Genomic DNA, 22,936 nt, shown 5'->3' with positions numbered 1-22,936 from the left:
CAACCCACCAAACATACGGACCCCCAGCTGGACCCTCTGCAACACCACAGACACCGGCACAGCTATTTAAAGGGTTAGTTCAGCCAAAAAGCAACATTCTGTCATTACTTACCCTCATTTTGTTCCAAAATTGGAATTGGTTGCTTTTGTCCTTGCAATGAATCCCCATGGCCATTGAGGCTTTTTTGCCTTAAACCCCAAAAAAGCCCCATAAAAGTGGTCAGAATGACTTTTCTTTGCTTGAGATTCTGTGTGAGGAACAGACCGAAATTAAAGTCATTATTCAATGGATATCTTCCCCTCTAGTAAGCTGTGAACCACTGCGACCAAATCATTCAGTCGGTGAATTATTCAGACTGCTTATCAGTGAATCAATCATTCTATTCAGAACATAAGCAACTTACATTTTCTCTCTTTAGTCACACAAAACTATCGTATATGGTACTTTCAAGATGCATTTGCAACCTTATTGAAGCTTAATTCATTGTATTTGCATTAAGGATGTGCGCAACGACTAATTTCATTATCGTTTAAATGGAAATTCTGCAACAGACCAGTCTAGACTGTCTGTATAAGCTAGTGATCCATTTGAATATGAACTATGGACTTGGACAACTTTAAAAAAATTCATTCCCATTTCTAATCTTCCTTTTTTTTGCTTAGATTCTATTGAATTGTTCCTAATTATAGATGGGCTCCATTGACTTCCAAAGAACCCCTCCCCCTTTTATTTCAATGAACTTAACATGTTTATGTTATCTGAACCACATAAATATCTAATCTGATTTGACAAAAGAAAAAAATGCTGTGATAACAAATCTTGACCATATATATATTTTTTTTACCAGAAGGGTATTCTATTCTTTAGAATATTGATCTTTTATTGACAAGTTTAGGCTAAGTTTAATTCATAATGCTTTCTATTTAAACTGGTATAAAATTACATATCGATCTTGTCCCTCATAATCAGCCTAATAATTATATGCCAGTTTGACATGGCACAGAAGAAGAAAAAAAACCCGGAAAAGTTGTGTGTATACAAAGTAAAAAATACTTGTTCATCTTCTAAGTGGACATTTCTCTGAAAAAGAGAAAACGAACGCATGCAAGGTCTGAAGTAAAATAAAAGGATTTTGTTTTCTGCTACAGTTAGGCCTACATATTTTTCAAAATAATGTTTGTTTTTTTAAATGTTTCATTAAAATAATAGTAATTTGGATGTAGCCTTTGTTAAAAAATAAAAGAAAAAAGTAAATGTGCAAAGAAATTAAATATATATATTCACAATTTTGACTATCCATTTGTGTTCCATGGATGAACCACCCCTTTAAAAAATTCACCTCCAGAGTTTTTTATTGCCAAGTTGTTAATAAAACAAAATGAACACTTCTTTTTCTCAGCTAAGAGTGAAAATATTTCTCATTTATATATTGAAGGAAAAAACATTCTGTCAAAGCCTTCATGTTTCACTGGCTCCGGGCCCCGCGGCGGTTTTCAGTGTCAGCCGTAATGTAATTCCAGTCCCACTGTAAAGCGCAGGGCAGTCAGAGGGGCGGGTGGTCTCCAGACTACTCAAGCGAGGGGACAAATTGACTGAGCTTTTGTGGTTCATAATCCACTTGCATAATTTAAAAGCTTGAGCAAGGATGGCCATAAGGCCGAGTATGGATGTATTCAAATGCAGCCATTACAGGGCCTCTGGGAAATTCTTGCAAAGTGTATACTTTCCAGTGCCTGAATCTGCTTAATTGACTTTCCTCTAAAAATTGTTTGGGGTTTATGAAGCTAAAAAAAAAAAAAAAAAAATGCTTCGAAATAATATTAAAACAATATCAATATTCAATGTGACTTTGAATTTTAAATTTTAAATAAGGACTACAGCACCATATTAAAAAATGTCATTCCTCTAAAATAGTTGAAACCGTGCATGAAGGGACAAACAATTTATCTGCTGCATTAAAATATATCCATAAAGAAAAATATTTCATCAGTTTACTGGTTACTATTATTTATCTATTATATATATATATATATATATAAAACATATATACATTTTTTTATACATATATTTTATATATAAAATTGCAACAACCAATAAACAAAACAGACCTTATATCTTCTCTGATATTTTCATTTGTATATTTTTGGGGTTTTGTTACGACTATGAAATGGCTTCCTGCATTTAAGATATGTATCATACTTTGACTTGACACATTTTTATCATAGCAGTAACATAACTTCTTCACTTACTGCTTTTTAGAAATGATAACAAAATAATGTTAATATAATATAAAACCTTGTAAGGATGTCAGCTCTTTAATAAGATTTTGTTTTTCTTTATTATGGGCATATCCTGTATTTTTTATTTTTTAAATGTATGCACCACAAAAGTATATATAAAAAAAATTGAAGTTCAGAAATTACAATATATGCTCAACATAGATGTCAAGACGTCATTGTCAGAGTGAATGCATTTTCTTTTGGAATAAATAAATAGATTCACACACACACACACACACACACACACACACACACACACACACACACACACACACACACACACACACACACACACACACACACACACACACACACACACACACACACACACACACACACACACACACACACACACACACACACACACACACACACACACACACGTCATAGAACATTCCAAAGACATAATGATTTTTATACTGTACAAAATGTATATTCTCTCCCCTAACTCTAACCCTACCCATCACAGAAAACATTTTTACATTTTCACATCACAGCATTTTCAAAAAAACAGAATCTAGTATGATTTATAAGCTTTTCCTCATAGCAACCCAAAAATGTCCCCACAAGGACAAGGATTTCAGATATTACCGTCTTTGCATGAACGAAGAACAGAATGTGTTTTAAAATGCACACAGTTAATTTGAATGATAACATTTTCTCTTTTTAATGCTGTTAAACTGAATGTACGGAGCAAACTGTTTACTGAAAACAATGAAATAGGTGCGCACAGTTTATTTGTCAATCAATTGTGCCTGAAAGTTGTGTTCATTACTATTCACACATATATATATATATAAATAATAATAATAAAAAAAATATATATATATATCTACATAAACACACACACATATACATATACATATATATATATATATATATATATATACACACACACACACACACACACACACATGTATACCGGTATACCTGTATATACACAGGTCAGGTATATGCTCAGCGTAAATGAGTACACCCCCTTTGAAAAGTAACATTTTTAACAATATCTTTAAATAATACATTTTTAACAGAAAAACCATTTCATTTCCAAAATGTTGACAGGACTAAGTTTAATATAACATCTGTTTAACTTATAACATTAAAGTAAGGTTAATAATATAACTTAAAGAACAAAATGTTCAGTTTCTCTCAAATTAGGGTGATGCAAAAATAAGTACATCCCACTGAAAGTATTAGAGCAAAGCTACATTTTGTACTACAAATGTCTGTACTAAAAAAAGCATGAAATATGAAGTAACACTCTTTCATAGTCGACTGTCTGCTGGACACCTGTGTGACAAATTATTATCAGACTCACCTGTGGTTGAATTCTTGGTAAATTAGACATTTGTAGTATCAAATGTAGCTTTGCTCTATACTTTCAGTGAGATGTACTCATTTTTGCATCACACTAATTTGAGTTAAACTGAAAAATGTGTATTCTAAGTTATATTATTAACCTTACGTTCATGTTACAAGTTAAACAGATGTTATATTAAACTTAGTCTTGTCAACATTTTGGACATTGTTTAAAATGTTACTTTTCAAAGGGGGTGTACTCATTTACGGTGAGCACTATGTATGTATGTATGTATATATATATTTATATGCTCCCCCCCCCCCCCCCCCCTCCCTCCCACCCCCACCCCCACCCCCACCCAATCTCTCTCTAGGGTATACAATCACAAAACACACGATTGACCCAAAGATCATGGTGATTCTTAGTTTAGCTCACACAAATTTCACAATTCTCACAAACTGTTCAGATGTTTTAGTTCAGAAAACCTTTAATAGAATTAGATTTAGCATTATGACATATTTCAATAAATATTGTGTTATATACAGATATAGCAGAAATGGTACATTCCGTTTTTCTTCAAATTGCTCACATTTCTGTACAAGCCAAAAATATCTGCCATTTAATTCTATTCATGCAAAAAATTCCATGTTTTAGTATTGGAACATAAAAAATAAGAATTTGCTGTTCTTTCCACTGCTTGGAAGTGCACTCGGAGTATGACAAGAAGCAAATGAAGAGATGCACTTTGTGCCGATCCACAATAGAAGCAAATAAACCCCAAAATTAAGGCCATACCAACTTGTGCAAAAATAAAATTTTACCCACAGTTTTGCGTACATAAGTTACAAATGATGGCCATGCCAATCATCACTCAGAGATCACCACTTCCTGGGCAGTTGCGATCGAATCCAAGGTGGCATTAAATCAAACCAGGACAAATCAATAAACAAATGACAAACACACACAAAAGAAACATGCCTCAAAATAAGATTCAGAAATCATCAGGACATTTTCATGATTATTAAGCCAAATAACAAATCGTATTTGCATATAGCACATGTTTCACATCACATTGTCCTTGTGTTCCCGAGCCAGTATTATTTGTTATAACTCGTCATGTGTGTATTGCGTGTGTGAGGGCCCGGGGCGTCACTGCTGTCATTCACACACGGGACAGTCCAGCAACATCGTCAATAGCCTTAAGCAGGGTTCATCAAGAAAGAAATCACTCATTAACAGCGACATGAAGCTGAACGTATTTTTCTACAAATGTTCTCTAAATGTGTTTTTGACTACATATTTGCGTTTCCCATTTCAAGAATGAGCACATCGAGTGTATAAAGCAACTTTATGACTTTCCACACTGTACACTGTGATGTATATCATACATCGTGTGCCTCTATCAGTCTCACACAGACAGGACCTGCCGGAAGAATGAAACAACAATGATTTATATCGTTTGTAATGTTACAGATCCAGTCGTGAACACTCCTTTCAGCACAATTCATCACGTGTGAACATTCAAATGATGTGTGAAATGTGTTCTTGCTACATTGTGCTGCATGTAGATAGCGTTTCACATTACAATGTTCTCGAGTAGAACTCAGCTTCTGCTTAACGTATCATACAGCGAGGTCTAATATATAGTGTAACCCAGTGTCTTCACCGGTGAGGTATAAACCAGTTTTCAGATCACACATTTGAGCACTTTATCACAAGCCGATTCATTTGAGGGAGAAGATTTGATGTTAAGAATCAAAAATAGCCCTTCAAATTTACCATGATGCCTGGCCATTGAAACCAATAAATGATTGATCAAATAAATGGAATAAAAAAATCATAAATGTGCCATCAATTACCTATGAACTTATTTAGCTTCACTCTCAACCAAAAATCTATGCGTACAACAAAACATCATGATACCATTTGGACCTAGATGCGAGTTTTGGATTTCTTGGTAATATTTTTCTGTCACAAAATGTCTGACAAGTCGCAGTGTATAAAGATATATGCTTGTAGGTTTTCTCGAATAAATGTTTGAAAAACGGAATAAATTACAAATGTTACAGGTCTTACAAAATTGGTCAATGTCAAACAGGACGAAATGGAGACGACAAAAAATGGTCAAAAACCGGAAAGGCAAATTGACTACAGAGTAACAAAACTGCTCTTTGGTTTTAAACAAACTAAAAAAAAAAATATATATATATATATATGTCACGCATGGCAAAATCTTGCATATCCTACACAGAGCATCTATCACACAGTCTGGACACATGCTCACTTTGTATAATGGTGTTTCTCTTCAGTTCGGTAGTCAAACAAAACATTACAAAAGTGAAAAATGACATCTATATCATCTGCACCACACACAAAAAAGCCTCGCCATGCATAGACAGCAAATGAGCATGACTGGAAGAGAAAATCGAACACGTACGAAATAGCATCTTTTGGGGCCTTCGGAATAAAACGGCCATATTCAACATGATGAACACTGAAAATAATTGCATATAGGATTATTGCATAGAGAAGCCAGATGAAGATGCATCCTACATTTTACAAACTAAACCTTTGTGCACTTTTTTTATTCTGTTGCACAATGCAGTGTGTATACATATAGATTTGAAAGAAAACAAAAAATCACTGTAATATACATTTGGTTGGAAATATACATCTAGTATCATGGCACTGGCTGTACTGCTAAACCAAGCTTATAAAAATAACACTGTTGAAGTATGAGATATGAAAGATCCATTTGCTTTTCTTTCTGCCCGTTTCTGACATACTCGGAGATGATGAAAACGATGGCAAAACAAAAGAATGCAAAGAGAAAAAAAAATGCTTAAAGGTATATTTTATTTGTTTTACATGTATCTAGATATATCTAATAAATTATTTGTATTTCCCCCCTCTCAACCCGTAGCAGGGTTGCTTTGGCTTTTAATATATCAAACGGTGAACACGTAAATAAATAAATGAAATTGTCATTTTTTTTGGTCAACCTAAAAGATGACGTTTGGCACATGAACAGAACATAACCTGATGTTTAAAAATAATAATAAAAAAAGTTTAAATGAGCACAGATAGAGGAACACATTGACCACAGCTCGAATAAATATATCTATTTTTTTCACTGGCACTCATCAAGATCCATTAATAATCGACATCAGAATGAAACATCCAGGACACATGTACTGTACCGAAACAAATGTCGGTCTCTGCGACGTTTTCATCGTATAATCATGGAAGCCCCAAACTGCCTCGAGACACCAAAAAAAAGTCGAATTTTCAATCACTTTCTTATGGAAGTATTATCATTTAAATATATGATATATTACAGCAGTAATGTTTCTCCATATTCTCGCAATGCAGTGCGTCTTCAAGTTGCAAAAAAAGTTGTACAAGTTTTCCACTTGGATTCCCAGTCATCAGTTCAGAAGTTCTTAAGTTGAATATTTACTTTGAGTCATTTTCATTTTTTTTAGTAAATATATTGCCACATTCATATATCATGCATTTTACTGCATTGCTATTGCACAGGTCCGGATTATTCAGGAGGACAGGAGAGAAAAAGACGGAAAAAAACGAGGAATAAATACCTCTGCCGGGGACTCGTCATCACCGACAGCGAGTGAGAGCACTGCAGTGAGAGAAAGGCGGGCACGGTGGGACGTGGGGAGGGGTGTAGAGACGGGTGTATTCGGATCTCTTTACTGCATTATTTACTTCATATTGTGAACATCCTCGCTGCGGATGATCTTGTAAATGATCCAGTAGAAAATGTTAAAAATGAGGAAGACCAGTGGAAAGGCCACACGCGACACTGTGTCGATCCGTTTGGCGCGGCTGATGAAGAGCTTGCGCATCTCCTCTACGGTCTTCTCAGGGGGGTTGGTGGAGGTGGGTGCGTTGTTGTTGTTGCCCTTGATGGCCATGCCGTCTTTGCCCTGGAGACACGCCGGACCCATGCCGTAGGCGGAGAAGCTGAATCTCCCGTCTCCCGCCTCGTCCTCCTGCAATACAGCACAGGTGTTGATCGGTCAAGAAGCACATTATTCACACGCTTCACCTTAAACAATGCGCTTTTATTAAACCCCTTTCACACAGAGATTCCGGAAAATACACTGATAATGTGTCCCGGGATCGTTTGATTTGATTCCTGCGTTCACACACATCCTAGTAAAGACACGTGACATCAGGATGATGAAAACAAACTTGCTTCTTTGTTACTGTGCAATGTGAAAATTGACCTGCATTGAAAACCCCTGGTCAAAGAGTTGCACGATAACTACACCATTGCGAAGACGCGTCCGTCGTCACTATGACGCACCCCTTGGTCCTGCCTTTTGTTCACTTTTGTTGGGACTGATCCCAGCAATAGTGGCTTTTGCACTGGGTAGTTCTAGGAACTTAGTTTTAGAAACTAGCCACCAGGGTGGTTCCCCGAGAACTAATAGTTCCCCCAGGAACGTTTTCCTGGTTGCATTCACACCGCCAGTAGGAACTCTGAAGTGACGTAAGCCGCGCTTTTTGTTGTAACTTTTATTTTGACGGTGCTGAGAACACCAGAGCCTGAGCTCCCTTTATTTGTTTAACACCTGTTTAACAGTCCTGTCTAATACGTTATTAGATAGAACTGTTATACAGAGAAAGTAGACAGTACATGAAAAGGTATTAGCGTATGCCGTGTGGTTGATGCCCAATGTCGCTAGCTGAGCAGAAATACATAATCATGCTTTGCTTGATTGGCCATCCATCACTGTTTTCAATGTTTGTAGAGTTAGTTTCTGGAGTTACACTGCTTTTTTAAAAATGGCAGGTGCCGGTGTTTTGCGTGCGTTCAGCCAATCCGCAAACAGTAACGTCACTGGTAGTTCCTATAGTGCTGGTTTAGACCCTACTCTGAAGTAGGAGCTAACTTAGTTCCTCCGAAAGGAGTTCCTAGAACTAAAATAGTTCCTAGTTCGGTGTGAACACGCCAAAATCCGGGTAGCCAACAGTTATAGGAACTATGAAAGGTTTCTCCGGTGCGAAAACCCCTATTGTTACTAGGTCCCCATCCTGGGACATGTTTGCGTTCACACAGAAGGCACTCTAGCAATATCTATGGCAGTTTTCTGGGATAAAAGCTCTGCGTGAAAGGGGCTTGAGGGGTTTTAATTCTCTGATCGTCTGTAGTACTCACCCTCATTCAAGGAAATCTTGATTGCACAGTCAGCACTGTATAATACGAGCATGCTCAATGCTAGAGACTTGAAACAGGTCACATTATGCATGCGTCCAATCAATGAGACTGACACCGCAAATAAGAACATTAACCCAGGGTTCAGGAATGTACAGTATGACATTTATGAATACCCAGGATTAATTGTTAACCCTAAAGTACGAGCAGAGTGAAATGTGAAGGAAGATGGATTCTGTTTACCAAGGGTTACAATGACCCAGTGTTAACTAGTTCAAGTGTGAAAAGCCCTCATATAATGCCAGTGGACAGCAACCCAAGAGTTAACGTAAAAAAAACTTAAAAAAAACACACAATCATGACGGTAATCCATACGACCCCAGTTGATAAATCAATATTTAGTGAAGCAAAACGATAGGTGTAAGAAAAATACTAATATTCAAACATATTTAAACTATAAACCATCGCTTTCGGACAACTGTCATACGTGGGTTCATGAGAACATCGTGAAGCGCTACGTTGTGATCCGTGACATAAGTGCTTACATCATGCTTCTTAACATGCTCTTGTTTATATAGAGCGTGAACTCATAAAGTTGGAAGGAAGCGATGGTTTATATTAGAAGTTGCTATAGTTGCTTCGTTTCGCTTCATCCACTGGGGTCGCATGTATTGATTACCATCATGTTTGTTTTGTCTGGTTTTTGAGGCGTCAACTTTTGGGTTAATGTCCACTTGCATTATGTGGACTCGCATAGATGATTATTTTTCTAAAAATATTTGTAGTCATCTGCAGAAAGAAAATCATATACATAAATGAGAGAATTCTCATTTTTTGGTGGAGTATCCCTTTAAGTCCTCCAGTCCTGTGAGGTGGATTACACGTTTTTATGAGTATTAACTATTGACGTGTCAGCTAAATTCCACAGGGCGCTGTCAGAGGTCACAATATTTCACGTTTCAGTTAATGGACTGACCTTGCCTTGCTCCCCACCTACACACGCTCTTATTTGAGATTCAGCAGATGGACTTGATCTTACACGTTAATGAAAACAGTCCCCAAAATAACCACCTCGGTTAATTACATCTCAGCGCGGGGGTAGATATTTCACCATGATTGTGCCTGCTTAAACACAGAAACCGCAGAAGCGAAATGGGATCATTATGTTCGTAATGCATGTTTTCAATTTGCAGGTGCAAACATCTAGCGCCGGGAAATATCCCGCTCGCTTTTAGTGAAAGATCAGCCATTTTCTATACACAGGACTCCATTTTTAGACACTTTGTCCTCCTTCTGTCCTTGTCTTTCAGCCATCCCATTTATAACTGTTAATGTGTGCAGGGGTAAATGGAAGATCACACTAGGATGCGAGTGTGTGTGAGGGGGTGATGTTATTCCACTGCCCCTTTGTTTTTGTATACGACGCTGTCTTTGATGCCAGGGTGCTACGACCTTTCCTTGTCCTTCAGTTGCACTGGCTCGCCATTTGTAAGTATTACGGATGCTCGGCTTTATTTCTGCTGCCATATGATTAATGTGGTGGCTCCGAGACGTGACGTGGAGCTGTAAAGAGGAGCCGGGCTGCAGCACCGCTGCGTCCTGCGTCACTTTCCCTCCCGGCCCGGCCCCTGCCAGATTCATTACCCTCCCTTCCTAATTAAACCTCCGCCATTACTGCATTAGGCGTGCCAGCTGCGTTCCCAGTCCAACAGTTAGAGGGGAGGGAAAAAAACAATAAGCAGAACCCTAGCCTCCGCTTTAAACCTCCAAGTGCAATATCACCACCGAACGTCTGAATGCAGCTCACGGCAGCGTTTGCAAATCAGGGGTGTGGTGTCCGCCACTATATACAGGACCTCTCAGCTCCTTCATCAATCAAAGCCCGTAGATGTGACTGATGATTTGGATGTCTTTTATTGGGACGTTGTGAAAAACGGCTGTAAAGTAGCAGCCTCATGCTTTTATCGTATAGATCTATATACCTTTAAAATGGTTTGCATCAGATGTCCGGGATGGGGACGATTTTATATAAAAGCATATATTAAAGTGAAAGTCACCTCTATCATACACGTTGAGACCGGGATGATGTCCTACATTTATCTGTGTAGCCCATTACAATGCATTGCATTTACATGCGTCTGTTGTTTTATCACCTATGGGTGACTTGGAATGAATATTTTACGAGCTGCATATGAAACAGATTCAGGCATTATGCTGATGTGCCCAATGCTTATGAGTCTTGAATGAATACATGTTTACAAAAATGTGATTTTTCTCCAATAAACATCTGCGCCCATGTCAATGCTGGGAATTCAAATGAGAAGCCGACAAACAGCATTTGTTTGGTGTATTTCATGCAAGCATATTATGCCTTTCAGGTTTCCCTAATGGCCAAAATAAAATTGAACCCTGTTTTGGGACAGCCACTGACATCAGCTGCATCGGTCCAACCACATCTAATCTATTCCTGTCGTGTGCTTCATTTATAGTCTACCTTCAAAATTCATTAAAGTTGCATTAATTTGTAAAGATTATCTTGATGAACAAAACGTGTACGAATTTTTGGTTGGTCCTAGAGCTTATTTTCTGCAATAATCCAAATGCCAATGTACAAATCTCATTGGGTTTCTGTTGAGGGAACCAGAGTGATACCAACTTCCAGATTGGCCTACAAAAGAATGTCATCACTGCAGTTCTCAGCCCAGAATTCTCAGCACGGTTGGCTAACTCTGCTGGTAGAATGTGTGTAGTGACAGCGCCACTCAGGATTGGTCACTTGTCTGTTGCCTGGCTACTAGTTTCTCTGTAGCTGACCAGGCACATTATTTGAACAAAGTAAACAAGTTAATAATAAAAATATCTGATCATCTTTCATAACATGGTCACTATTTATATCTCATATCGTCGCATTTGTATTACATTCCAAAGAGCACCGTTATCAACCCCACAAACAGTGGAAAAAGAAACCCATATCCATACCGGCTGGGACGGATCGGCATGGAATGGAACAGTTAAAGGTGAACTAAGTAACTTTTTTACCTTAACCGAACAGCTTTGGAGTCATTGTAATGTTTATATTACTGATTTCGTGTTTAAATGGTGGTCGTCTCGCACCCCCCTGGTGCCTGTGAGCCGCAAAACGTACTCGGTTACTAACGTAACCTCGGTTCTCTCTAGAGAGGGAACGAGTACTGCGTAATAGCTTACGCTAGGGGAAAAACTCTTTTCCACGAGATATTGAAGCCAAAAATTATCCTTAATTTTTTATTAATGTAAAACGCTTTGCAGCAGCAAGCAGACATAGGCGAAACAGCTTGCGCGCCTATTGGTTGCTCTGCAGCAAATGCAGCAGCCTATCGAGAGAGACTCTGCGTGACGTAATGACCAATGGGGGCAATTCGCGCCCATATCGTCACGTCCCGCCAGAAGGGGCGTGGTCTCACCCTATAAATATGCTCGTTAGGCTGGTACAAGCTGGTTTTTATCGCTGAAGCGAACCAGAGCGTATTCCAAGCACGGCAAGATACGCAGTACTCGTTCCCTCTCTAGAGAGAACCGAGGTTACGTTAGTAACCGAGTACGTTCTCTTACGAGAGTATCTCTCGTACTGCGTAATAGCTTACGCTAGGGGAACACAATGCAACACGCCGTGCGTACAGGGATCCAACACCAAAGTCCCGGGGGCCGAAGCCCAGGGCTCATGCAGTGCATAATCACCATAAACTCACATAGAGTGGAGGAAGAGAGGCTGGAAGCGTCATTCCCTATAAAAAAGCACCCAGCGGGGCTATCATATGACAATAAAACGCGCAGCCAGGGTGAAAGCTTTCAGCCTGATCTGGGTGGCCATACGTGTGTCAACACTCATGGGGCTGCAGTAAACTCAGCATCTGGGCCACACAGCGGGGCAGATAGCACTGAATTTTAGACCGCCAAAAGCTTAGCTTGTAAGGCGGGTACCTCCAGGTTATAGTATTTTATAAATGTAGACGGCGAGGCCCAGCCCGCGGCCGTACAGATATCTTGCAGGGAAACCCCGCTCGACCACGCCCACGAAGAGGCCACGCCTCTCGTGGAGTGCGCTCTGACACCCAAGGGGCACTGTAGGCCCTTCGCAGAGTAAGCGAGCGCAATGGCATCCACTATCCATCTGGATAGGCTCTGTTTTGAGGCGGCGAGTCCCTTGGAACGCCCGCCAAACAAAACAAAAAGCTGCTCCGTCTGTCTGAAAACAGACGAGCGTGACACATAAGCTCTCAATGCCCTGACGGGGCAAAGGAGACTCGCATCCTCCTCCTCACTGAGAACCGGAAGGGCGGACAGGGAAATTACCTGGGCCCTGAACGGTGTATTGAGGGATTTCGGGACATACCCGTGCTTTGGTTTGAGAATGACCTTCGAGTCATTAGGCCCAAACTCCATACACGACGCGCTTACTGAAAGCGCCTGTAAGTCCCCTATGCGCTTCACTGAAGCGAGAGCCATGAGAAACACTGTTTTGAACGACAGGTGTTTCATGTCCACCAGCTGGATTGGCTCGAACGGGGCGCCTTTCATGGCCTCCAGGACCGTGGAAAGGTCCCACGTCGGGACTGAAGGGGGCCTGGGAGGGTTTAGCCTCCGAGCTCCCCTAAGGAAACGCACGACTAAGTCGTTTTTCCCCAGCGACTGGCCAGACACCGGTTTTGCAAACGTTGCTATGGCCGCCACATATACTTTGAGCGTGGATGGGGTCCTGCCCTTATCCAGTAGCTCTTGAAGGAAGGAAAGCACTTCCGAAACCCCGCATTCCACAGATGAAAAGCTCTGGGCTTGACACCATGCAGAGAAAACAGACCATTTCGAGGAGTAGAGCCGCCTGGTAGACGGAGCTCTAGCCTGCGCGATCGTGTTTAACACTCCTTCTGGGAGGCTAGCGGGTACCCGTTGATGGCCCATGCGTGCAGGGACCACAACTCCGGGCGAGGGTGCCAAATCAAGCCCTCCGCCTGAGAGAGGAGGTCTCTCCTCAATGGTACAGGCCATGGGGCAGTGCTGGTCAGCTGCATCAGGGCAGGGAACCACGTCTGGTTTGTCCAGAGCGGAGCTACGAGCAGCACTGGGCATTCCGTTCTCCCTGATTCGTTCCAACACCTGAGGCAGGAGCGAGACAGGAGGAAAAGCATATAGGGGGCAGCGGGGCCAAACATGAGCCAGCGCGTCCTTGCTTTTCGAGAAAAACTCCGGGCAATGAGCGTTTTCGTGGGACGCGAATAGGTCCACCTGTGCTCTGCCGAACATTTTCCACAGCAGCTGGACCGTCTGCGGGTGCAGCGACCATTCCCCTGCTGGAACATTGTTCCTGGACAGTCTGTCTGGTCCCACATTCAGGTGACCAGGCACGTGCGCTGCTCTCAGTGAGAGCAGGTTGTGCTGAGCCCAGACCAGGAGGCGTTCCGTCAGCCTGTGAAGGTTTCGTGACCTGACGCCGCCCTGGCGATTTATGTATGCCACCACTGACATGTTGTCCGACCGGACCAAGACGTGGTGGCCTGTTACCTGGGGACAAAAACGCCGTAGCGCTTTGTCGACTGCTATCATCTCCAAGCAGTTTATGTGAAGGAGCTTTTCCCGTTCTGACCACAGGCCAGCTAGCGGTCTGCCCTCGAGCAGCGCTCCCCACCCCGAGGTGGAGGCGTCCGTAGACACCACCTTCACACTCGAAGCGGTCCCCAGACTCACCCCTGACTGATACCAGTCGGTTATTTTCCAAGGTTCCAGAGCTGAAACACACTGAAGGTCGACCCTGAGGCGAAACAGACCCGCTGTCCATGCCCTGGGTGGAACCCGCACTTTCAGCCACATCTGCAGTGGGCGCATGCGGAGGAAGCCCAACTGGAGTACAGAGGCTGCTGAGGCCATCAGCCCCAGCATTTTCTGAAACCTTTTGAGCGGAACTATCGCGCCGTGGCGGAAGGATTTTGCGCCGCGCTGAATATTTAGCCCGCGCTCTGGTGACAGGCGTGCTGTCATGGACAGAGAGTCCAACACGGTACCCAGAAAGGAAATTTTCTGACTGGGAGACAGTGAGCTCTTCGCCCAATTGACTGTGAGGCCCAGCTCCTCGAGGTGCTCGAGTAATGCGGCCCTGTGTTCTATGAGCTCCGATCGTGATCGAGCTAGAATCAGCCAATCGTCCAAGTAGTTCAGGACTCGCATGCCCTGAAGTCTCAGGGGTGCGAGCGCCGCGTCCATGCACTTCGTAAATGTACGAGGTGCTAGGGACAGGCCGAACGGCAGGACTGTGTATTGATATGCCTGGCCCTCGAAGGCGAATCTCAAGAATCGCCTGTGATGGGACGCTATTTGTATTTGGAAATAGGCGTCTTTCAGATCTATTGACATAAACCAGTCCCCGTGGCACACTTGCGCGAGGATTTTCCTGGTCGTAAGCATTCTGAACTGGCGCTTCACAAGTGCTCTGTTCAGCTGTCGCAGATCTAAAATGGGTCCGAGACCTCCATCTTTTTTCGGTACCAGAAAATATCTGCTGTGTAGGCCCCCTTTGCTCTGAGCTTGAGATAAAAGTTCTATAGCGCCTTTGCTCAGTAGTTTCGCTATCTCGGCTCGAAGTAGATGAGATACTTCGTTTTCCACCGTCGTCTCGACGCGCGCCGTATAACGGCGGGGACGTCGAGCGAACTGTAGCGAATAGCCTCTTTATATAGTGTTCAGCACCCATTCTGATACCCCAGGAAGCTGTGCCCACACTTTCGCGTGAATAGCTAGGGGTAGAATGAGATCTGGGCTCTGGCCGAGACATAGTGACGGCAAGAGAGCTCCGGCGTGCTGTAACGCAGACACTGTGTTTACAGTGTGTGAGGCGGGGGGCGCGCCGATCGCGGCGGGCAGCCTGGCCGCGCTCAAAACCCTTATAGCAGTTTGCTGAGGGAGAGAGAGCGGGGCGAGCCCCGTGGGGCTTAACATGTCTGTGAGTGAATGTGGGCGCAGGACAGCGGGCACATTTACTGCACTGAAAAACACCGTCGGCCTGAGCTGACTGAATGCGTGTTGGTTTCGTTTTCACAGAACCCGTGGGACATGTGGTGTGTAGTGTTTGTGGGCACTGAGACGTAGGCACATTCACTACATTTAGTGCACAATCGACATGAGGTGATTTTGTTTGTGCGAGCCCTGCATTTTTGCGGGCTGTGTTTGTGTGTAGAAATGAGCCCTGGGTTGTAGGCATTTTCAATACACTCATAACACCATCGGCTGTGGCCGGAATACCAGAAAATACACCATTTATGTGATTTATCTGGGTCGCCGTGGGAACAGCATTTGTGTGCAGGCAAGCGGGCATGGTACTGGCTTGCTTACTGCAAAATACACTGGAACAGTCACATTTTCTGGAACTGAACGAGCGAAAATTTCAGTGGAAGTCTGGCCACGGCGAGACTGAAACACCGTCAATTTCCTAGGAGGCTAGGAAGACTTGTGTTGGTTTCGTTTTACAGAAACCGTGGTAGTGTTTGTGGGCACTGGGTTGTGGGCACATTCACTACATTTAATGCACAATTGACATGCGTCGATTTCATTTGTGCGAGCCCTGTACCGTGGCGGGCTGTGTTTGTGTGTAGAAATGAACACTGGGCTGTGAGCATTTTATTACACTTATAACACCATCGGCTGTGGCCGGAAAACCAGAAATACAATGATTACATGATTTTCTGGGTCGCCGTGGAAACGGCCTTTATGTGCAGGCAAGCGGGCCGTGGTACCAGCTTGTTTACTGCAAAATACACTGGAACAGTCACATTTTCTGGAACTGAACGAGCGAAAAGTTTCGGTGGAAGTCTGGCCGCGGCGAGACTAAACTTTTATCTGCTGCGAGAGCCGGGATCGAACACGGGTCTCCCGCGTGAAAGCTTCGGGTTCCGCCACTGGGCCACAGGGAGAACTACACTAGCGCAAGCAGATAAGAGAGTGTCATCACAGTTTTGTGTGTGTCGGCGTTTGTATACAGGTGTGCGTGTTATACAACAGGCTCATTGCTGCAATAATGACATTTTCAGCCGCTCAAACTAGGAGCTGAGAAATGTTTGAGAAATGGAGATTAGTCCGGCCTCGGCGGGGACTAAAACACACTCTTTTCTCATTTGCCGGTGACGCACGCCCATGGGGGGCGGGGTAGATTTCTTATAACGTAAAGAAAGCTAGCCGCGGTTTTAGGGCTCGCGGTCTTGATGCTGGCCCGTTTCCTTGACGACTCGCGGACAGAAGGCGGAGGTCCACAGAGCTCGCCTGTTGCGCGGCGGTTGCGCGGGCGCCTCCCAGTCGAGGCCGATGCTTTCCACGGCCTGAGAGAGCAGACGCATCAGCTCAGTCTCAATGCCGGCTCTCTTACCAGTGGTCTGGCGGGAAACGCTAGCGGAGGGGAGGTCCACGGAGCTCGCCCAATCCTCGCTATCGGATGCCAGAAGAGAACACGCCTCGGTGGGTTCGTCAAACTCGTGGATGGACGCGGTCGTTGTCCGTCAGTGAGCGACTCGAGCGAAGCCGGCGGGCGAACCGGCGAGCTTTGGCGGGCTGGAGAAAGCTCGGGAGCGCGCTCGGCGCGCCGCTTTTTGCGGCGCGGCACCACGGCGGGCTGCCGTGCCGGTCTCCATCGCTGAGCGGGGCGCGGCACGAGCCACAGGAAGGCATCTTTAAAAAGACGCAGCTCTTTTGTGAGAGAAGTGTGAGTCGCGTAAAGTAAGCGAGCAAACACTCTCAACAGAGTAAATACACACAGAGTATAAAAGGATATAGAACGCCGGAAAGCGCAGCAGGTACGGCAGTTGAAGGCGGCGAGGCCAGCGACTCCAGAGCTCGTCCCGCTGAAAGGCTTGCTTCGACGGCGCGGCTTCTCACTCCGGATCCAGCGATGCGTGTGCGTCGCTGAAGAGATAAAAATCAGCTTGTACCAGCCTAACGAGCATATTTATAGGGTGAGACCACGCCCCTTCTGGCGGGACGTGACGATATGGGCGCGAATTGCCCCCATTGGTCATTACGTCACGCAGAGTCTCTCTCGATAGGCTGCTGCATTTGCTGCAGAGCAACCAATAGGCGCGCGAGCTGTTTCGCCTATGTCTGCTTGCTGCTGCAAAGCGTTTTACATTAATAAAAAATTAAGGATAATTTTTGGCTTCAATATCTCGTGGAAAAGAGTTTTTCCCCTAGCGTAAGCTATTACGCAGTACGAGAGATACTCTCGTAAGAGAACCATCCTTGCAACTTTGGGCCGCCGGGCCGCCGGCCTCAGTGTTAGGAAGTATCATGTGATATCAGGTCTCGCGAGGTAACGAATTGCTTTACGGCAAAAACCAGATCTGATAAAATTCTGATAAAATGAGCATCAAACAGAAATAACCCGGCGCCGTATACATGTGGTGTTCGAGGCGCACATACAATACAGACTGCCGACAGTTAAACAGGGCGCGCGCAGCTCTTAAAGGGGCCATACCTTATTTCCACTCGTTACAGCGTCCATCCTACTGAACAGGTACCGGTGTACAGGGGGAGGGGATCCGGCCGTGAGTGCGAGCCATCTCTGCGTGAGTGCTATTCACGACAGTACAAGTACTCCACAGCGACTCTAGGGGTCGCTGTTTGACAAAAACAGAATTCCTACTTAGTGCTGCTTTAAGCAATGAGAACAGTCGGGAAAATGGCTTATGTAAAGGTGTTCTGAGTGGTTTTTAGCATGTTGCTATGAAGTTCCTCGGGTCTTATGGGTGGTTGCTTACTGACTCAAGTCAAAATAACTTATCCAAATGTCATATTTTGGTCCCTACATGTGTCTCAGGTCTCTCCTTCAATGTAACTTAATTATTTATATAAATTAGAAATGCAATCCTCTCCTGAACAACTCACATGATTTGAGTTATCATTCATGTCTGCAGAACAAGCGGTTCAAGACATACTACACGCTGAAGTGCAATACTTGTGGTTAGAGATTTTTTACACCAAGTATCCCTATTACTATATGAACACCACTAATAAACCATGACAAAGTGATCAGGACCCTGACGCAAGCTTGTGTCCTCCTATAGGGGTTCATTTGGTAATATTGACCATCTGACTGTGCATTATTCCACTTTTACATGACTTCTTAAAATAAGTCAATCAATATTTAATGTTTATTCATTTATTATTTTATTCGTAGGAGGCTTGACTGCTGATTGAAATTGACTGACAAATCAGAATCAAGTATTCAAGAGAGTTGCGTATAAGCAACAACAGAAGACTGCAGTACTTTGCAGCACACTAACAGTCCAGTGCCAAGTCCACTCAACACCTCTGGCTCTATTAAACACTGCACTATAATTCAGGCTGCACCAAACCAAATAAAATGACACGAATCAGCCTCACTCCTGCACCTTTGCCACCCTAACTCAAGATGGCCAGGAAGAGTGTGACTTGCTTATCTCCTCATGCTTATTTGCATAGACAATCCCCACTCGTATGAACGGCATCTGCAGCGCTCAGAGTTCCCTACGAGCGATCCGCCTTGCATCACAATCAGCCCTAACAAGGTGATTACTCTCCATCAATAGGCTACTCACTAATATACACTTGTCATTGTTAGGCAAAGCAAAAACATCTGCAGTCCAGAGGTCGCACTGCTTCACCCAGTTATTAATACAGCACTGTCAGGCCATGCAGTCTGTTGTACTCTGTTATACCAACGTTGGTAGCAATAAACTGGACTGGTTCCAGTAAATAATCTAGCTATGTCTGATGCATAATGCTCACAAAACTCGAACATTGGCTGAATTCTAGTAACATACTTGCGATACTACTATTTCTGTCATATGTTTATGCAATAAATATTAAGAGTAAAATAGTATTTCTATTAAGGAGTGGGTGGGTACTAAAGTGTTCTTTTGGTGCAATTTACTTGTTCCAATTCTGTGATTGGTGGACATTTCACTGTAGTATCATGAGTAATGTAGTTTTTCACCAGGAATTCCTCTGCTGAAAATACACATATACCACATGTACCATCAATTAATAACCTTTTAACTCACAGTGGGTCTGTTTTCAATGGTTTATTGTTAAGTGATCATTAAAATCAATTCCCCTATAAAGAAAATGAATGGGATTTTTACTTCCGGAACCTGACTGGTGCACTCTAGAGACACTTCACTATCCCATGAGTCCAGGGAAGAGGATTTGTAAAGGGTAGTGAAGCAAAACAACTGAATGCAATACGTCCAGATTTCATTCATACTACACCTACAGGTGAAACTCGAAAAATTAGAATATCTTGCAAAAGTTCATTTATTTCAGTAATTCAACTTAAAATGTGAAACTAATATATTATATAGACTCATTACATGCAAAGTGAGATATTTCAAGCCTTTATTTGTTATAACTTTGATGATTATGGCTTACAGCTTATGGAAACCTTTTCACAATATTCTAATTTTGAATTTGGGGTTTTCATTAGCTGTAAGCCAAATAAAAGTCGCTGTTTGGATTTAAAAGGCAAATGCTTAAGACTTTATGATTGGATCTATGATTGGTGCATACATTTTGGGTCAAAATCTTGTATTGACAATCCAAGAGTCAATGACTCTAAAGTCTCCTTCAGCACATCCCAAAGACTTTCACTGAATTTAAGGTCTGGACTCAGAGGTGCCAATTCATGTGTGAAAATGATTCGTCATTCTCCCTCACAACCATTCTTACACAATTTGAGCCTGATGAATCTTGACATTGTCATCCTGGAATATGACCATCATGTGTCTTCCTACATGGTTGTTTAAGACATGAAAACTACACACTCCATCAATTAGAGTTTGCCAAACATATACCATGCTAGCATTTGCCTATTTAAATCCGAAGAGGGACTTTTTTTTATGGCCGGACAGAACATTTTTTTTTTAACAATTGCAAAGTACTCATTCAAAATAAGTACCTACTAATGTGATTTTGTATGCAGCCTAAGAGGGGTTTTTTTATGCTTGTTTTTTGAGCCATTCAGTAGTTACCTTATGTTAGCTAACTAAGTGAGACTTAGTCAGATTGTGAATGACAAGTCAGATTCGGTTTGCCCACTGTGCACTAACCACCAGGACCCTTTATTTTTTAAAAACCGTGTCATGATTTATATATCAATAGATATTCAGGTGTTTACAGGACAGCAGTCTTTGAAACAAGTTTGGCTCTGGTGTCATTTCCACCACTGCTGAGCACATATCTCAGCGCTGTCCAGCAGGGGGAATCCTCTTTCTACACCCGACGCCTCTCAGAGACATATGCAGGAGGAGGAGGAGGTCGATAAGCTCCCATGGTAATGCCGGGGAGTTGTTTTATTGTGTAGTGCAGGGAGGTGACAGCTCCGGGCTGCAGTGCAGAGAGCAGGCACTGACTGATAGCCCCAGTGAGGCAGAATGAAGGGCTGAACCCCAGCCGTGGATCACTGTGGCTGGGGAGTTTCATTAACCAGGGGGTGATAATGATAATGCAGCAAACCTACTGCTGTGCTGCACCTCCTGAAATGAAAAACACTCCATATACACACAAACATTTAATCATACAACCATGGTCACGTGCCATTACATGGAGTCTCATGCTTGGAGAGCCATCTGAGAGCGTTCATGTTAATGGCTATTCAAAGCCGTGACGGCCAAAACAGACTGAAAAATTCCATTTCATGCTTTTGAGAACAAAAATGATGTCTGGCAAACATACCGTACCACTACCAATGAAATATTTCGATATACACTGCAGTTCAAAAGTTGTTTTTTTAAAAGAAATTAATACTTTTATTTAGCAAGGATGCATTAAATTGATCAAAAAAGACAGTCAAGACTTTTACATTGTTGTCTTTTTTCAAATAAATGCTGTTCTTTCGAACTTCCTATTCATAAAAAAAGGATTTCTGAAGGATCTTGTGCAATGAAGAGTAGTGAACGTACACGGGAACGAACACATCACTATATTTCTCATTTAAATAATTCCCGCCAAAGGCAAATCCCCCCCCCCCCCCCCCCCCAAAAAAGGGAGTGTGGCCTGGTTGAGTTGCGTTAGTAGTGCGTTTAAACTCGCAGATATGTTAAGAGAGTGACATTTCCCAAACATGCTCGAAGAGGTTGACCAATCACAAGCCACTGTTCCAGGCGACCAATCAGAGCACATTGCACTTTTCGGAAGGAGGGGCTTAATAGAGACCGGAACTAAACAGAGCGTTACTGACAGACTAGGAAGAGAAGTGCTACAACAGTGTACAATATCTGAATTTCTTTTCTTTTTTTTGAACATTCAACTACGAAAACCTAGTCTAGTAGCAAAATCAAGACTTTGAAAAAGGGCATAATTGGTCCCCTTTAAAATATATTAATACTGAAAAGTTATTCACAATATTAAGATTTTTTTACTGTAAAATGAATCAAGTACATGCAGCATTGCTGAACATAAGAGACTTTAAAGTCTAACCAACTTTTGAATGACAGTTTTATAAAAATGTATTTGTCCAAATAAAGAGCTATTTTTCAATTAAGTCAATAGTCAAAGACCTCCAGACTGGAGTAGTTATCTACCAGAATTGGCTAACTGGTCCATGCCAACCAGCCAAACCCTTACTGCATGGGTTGTGAACTTATTAGATGGAAATCTTTAGCATTTATACCAAACAGTTGGATTTGCAGTTTGCATCATTTGCCTTTGGCGCCTGAATGGTGGAAGGACTGCTATCAGCGAGGGCTGTGTAGTCTGTCTCTGTGGATTTACCTGTATAGGGCTAAGGGAACCAGAGACTAATCTCACTGCACCCATTACATGCAGCCCAGAGGCAAACTGAGGATTACAACGGAGGGATTCAGGATTTATTCGGAGCTTTCTGAGCTACTTGAAAGATTTCACCATGCCAACTCACATTACTCTATGAATGGAAGGAGCATTAATGTTTCAACTTCAACTCACATTATGTTGGGTTCAGTCTCAGCATGCTAAAGTCAGGAGAAAATATCAATCCGGCTCCCCCAAAAATGACGACTCCCTTCTGAAAGACCCACTTATTAAAACGTTTTAACAATGTTACAAAAGATTTCTATTTCAAATAAATGCTGTTCTTTTGAACCTTCAATTAAAAGAATCCTGAAAAGAATGTATCACGGTTTCCACAGAAATATTAAGGAGGACAA

General features: G+C 42.6%; 1 protein-coding gene across 3 annotated transcripts in view; it reads right to left on the bottom strand.

Annotated features, from left to right (window-relative positions):
• Positions 1-6,526: 6,526 nt before the first annotated feature.
• glra1 (glycine receptor, alpha 1) overlaps positions 6,527-22,936 on the bottom strand; it is a 54,330-nt gene continuing 37,920 nt past the window's right edge. For all 3 annotated transcript variants that reach the window (XM_056250382.1, XM_056250383.1, XM_056250384.1), the window contains one exon: positions 6,527-7,593. In XM_056250382.1, coding sequence (XP_056106357.1) covers positions 7,303-7,593 — 291 coding nt within the window. In that variant the 3' untranslated portion in view covers positions 6,527-7,302. The remainder of the gene's footprint in view (positions 7,594-22,936) is intronic.

The sequence above is a fragment of the Rhinichthys klamathensis genome, unplaced genomic scaffold (genome assembly GCF_029890125.1).
Source record: "Rhinichthys klamathensis goyatoka isolate OS25496 unplaced genomic scaffold, OSU_Roscu_1.1 h1tg000068l_1, whole genome shotgun sequence".
Lineage (NCBI taxonomy): Eukaryota > Metazoa > Chordata > Actinopteri > Cypriniformes > Leuciscidae > Rhinichthys > Rhinichthys klamathensis.
Note: the sequence above shows the minus strand (reverse complement) of the source record. Positions and strands in the feature narration are given on the sequence as shown.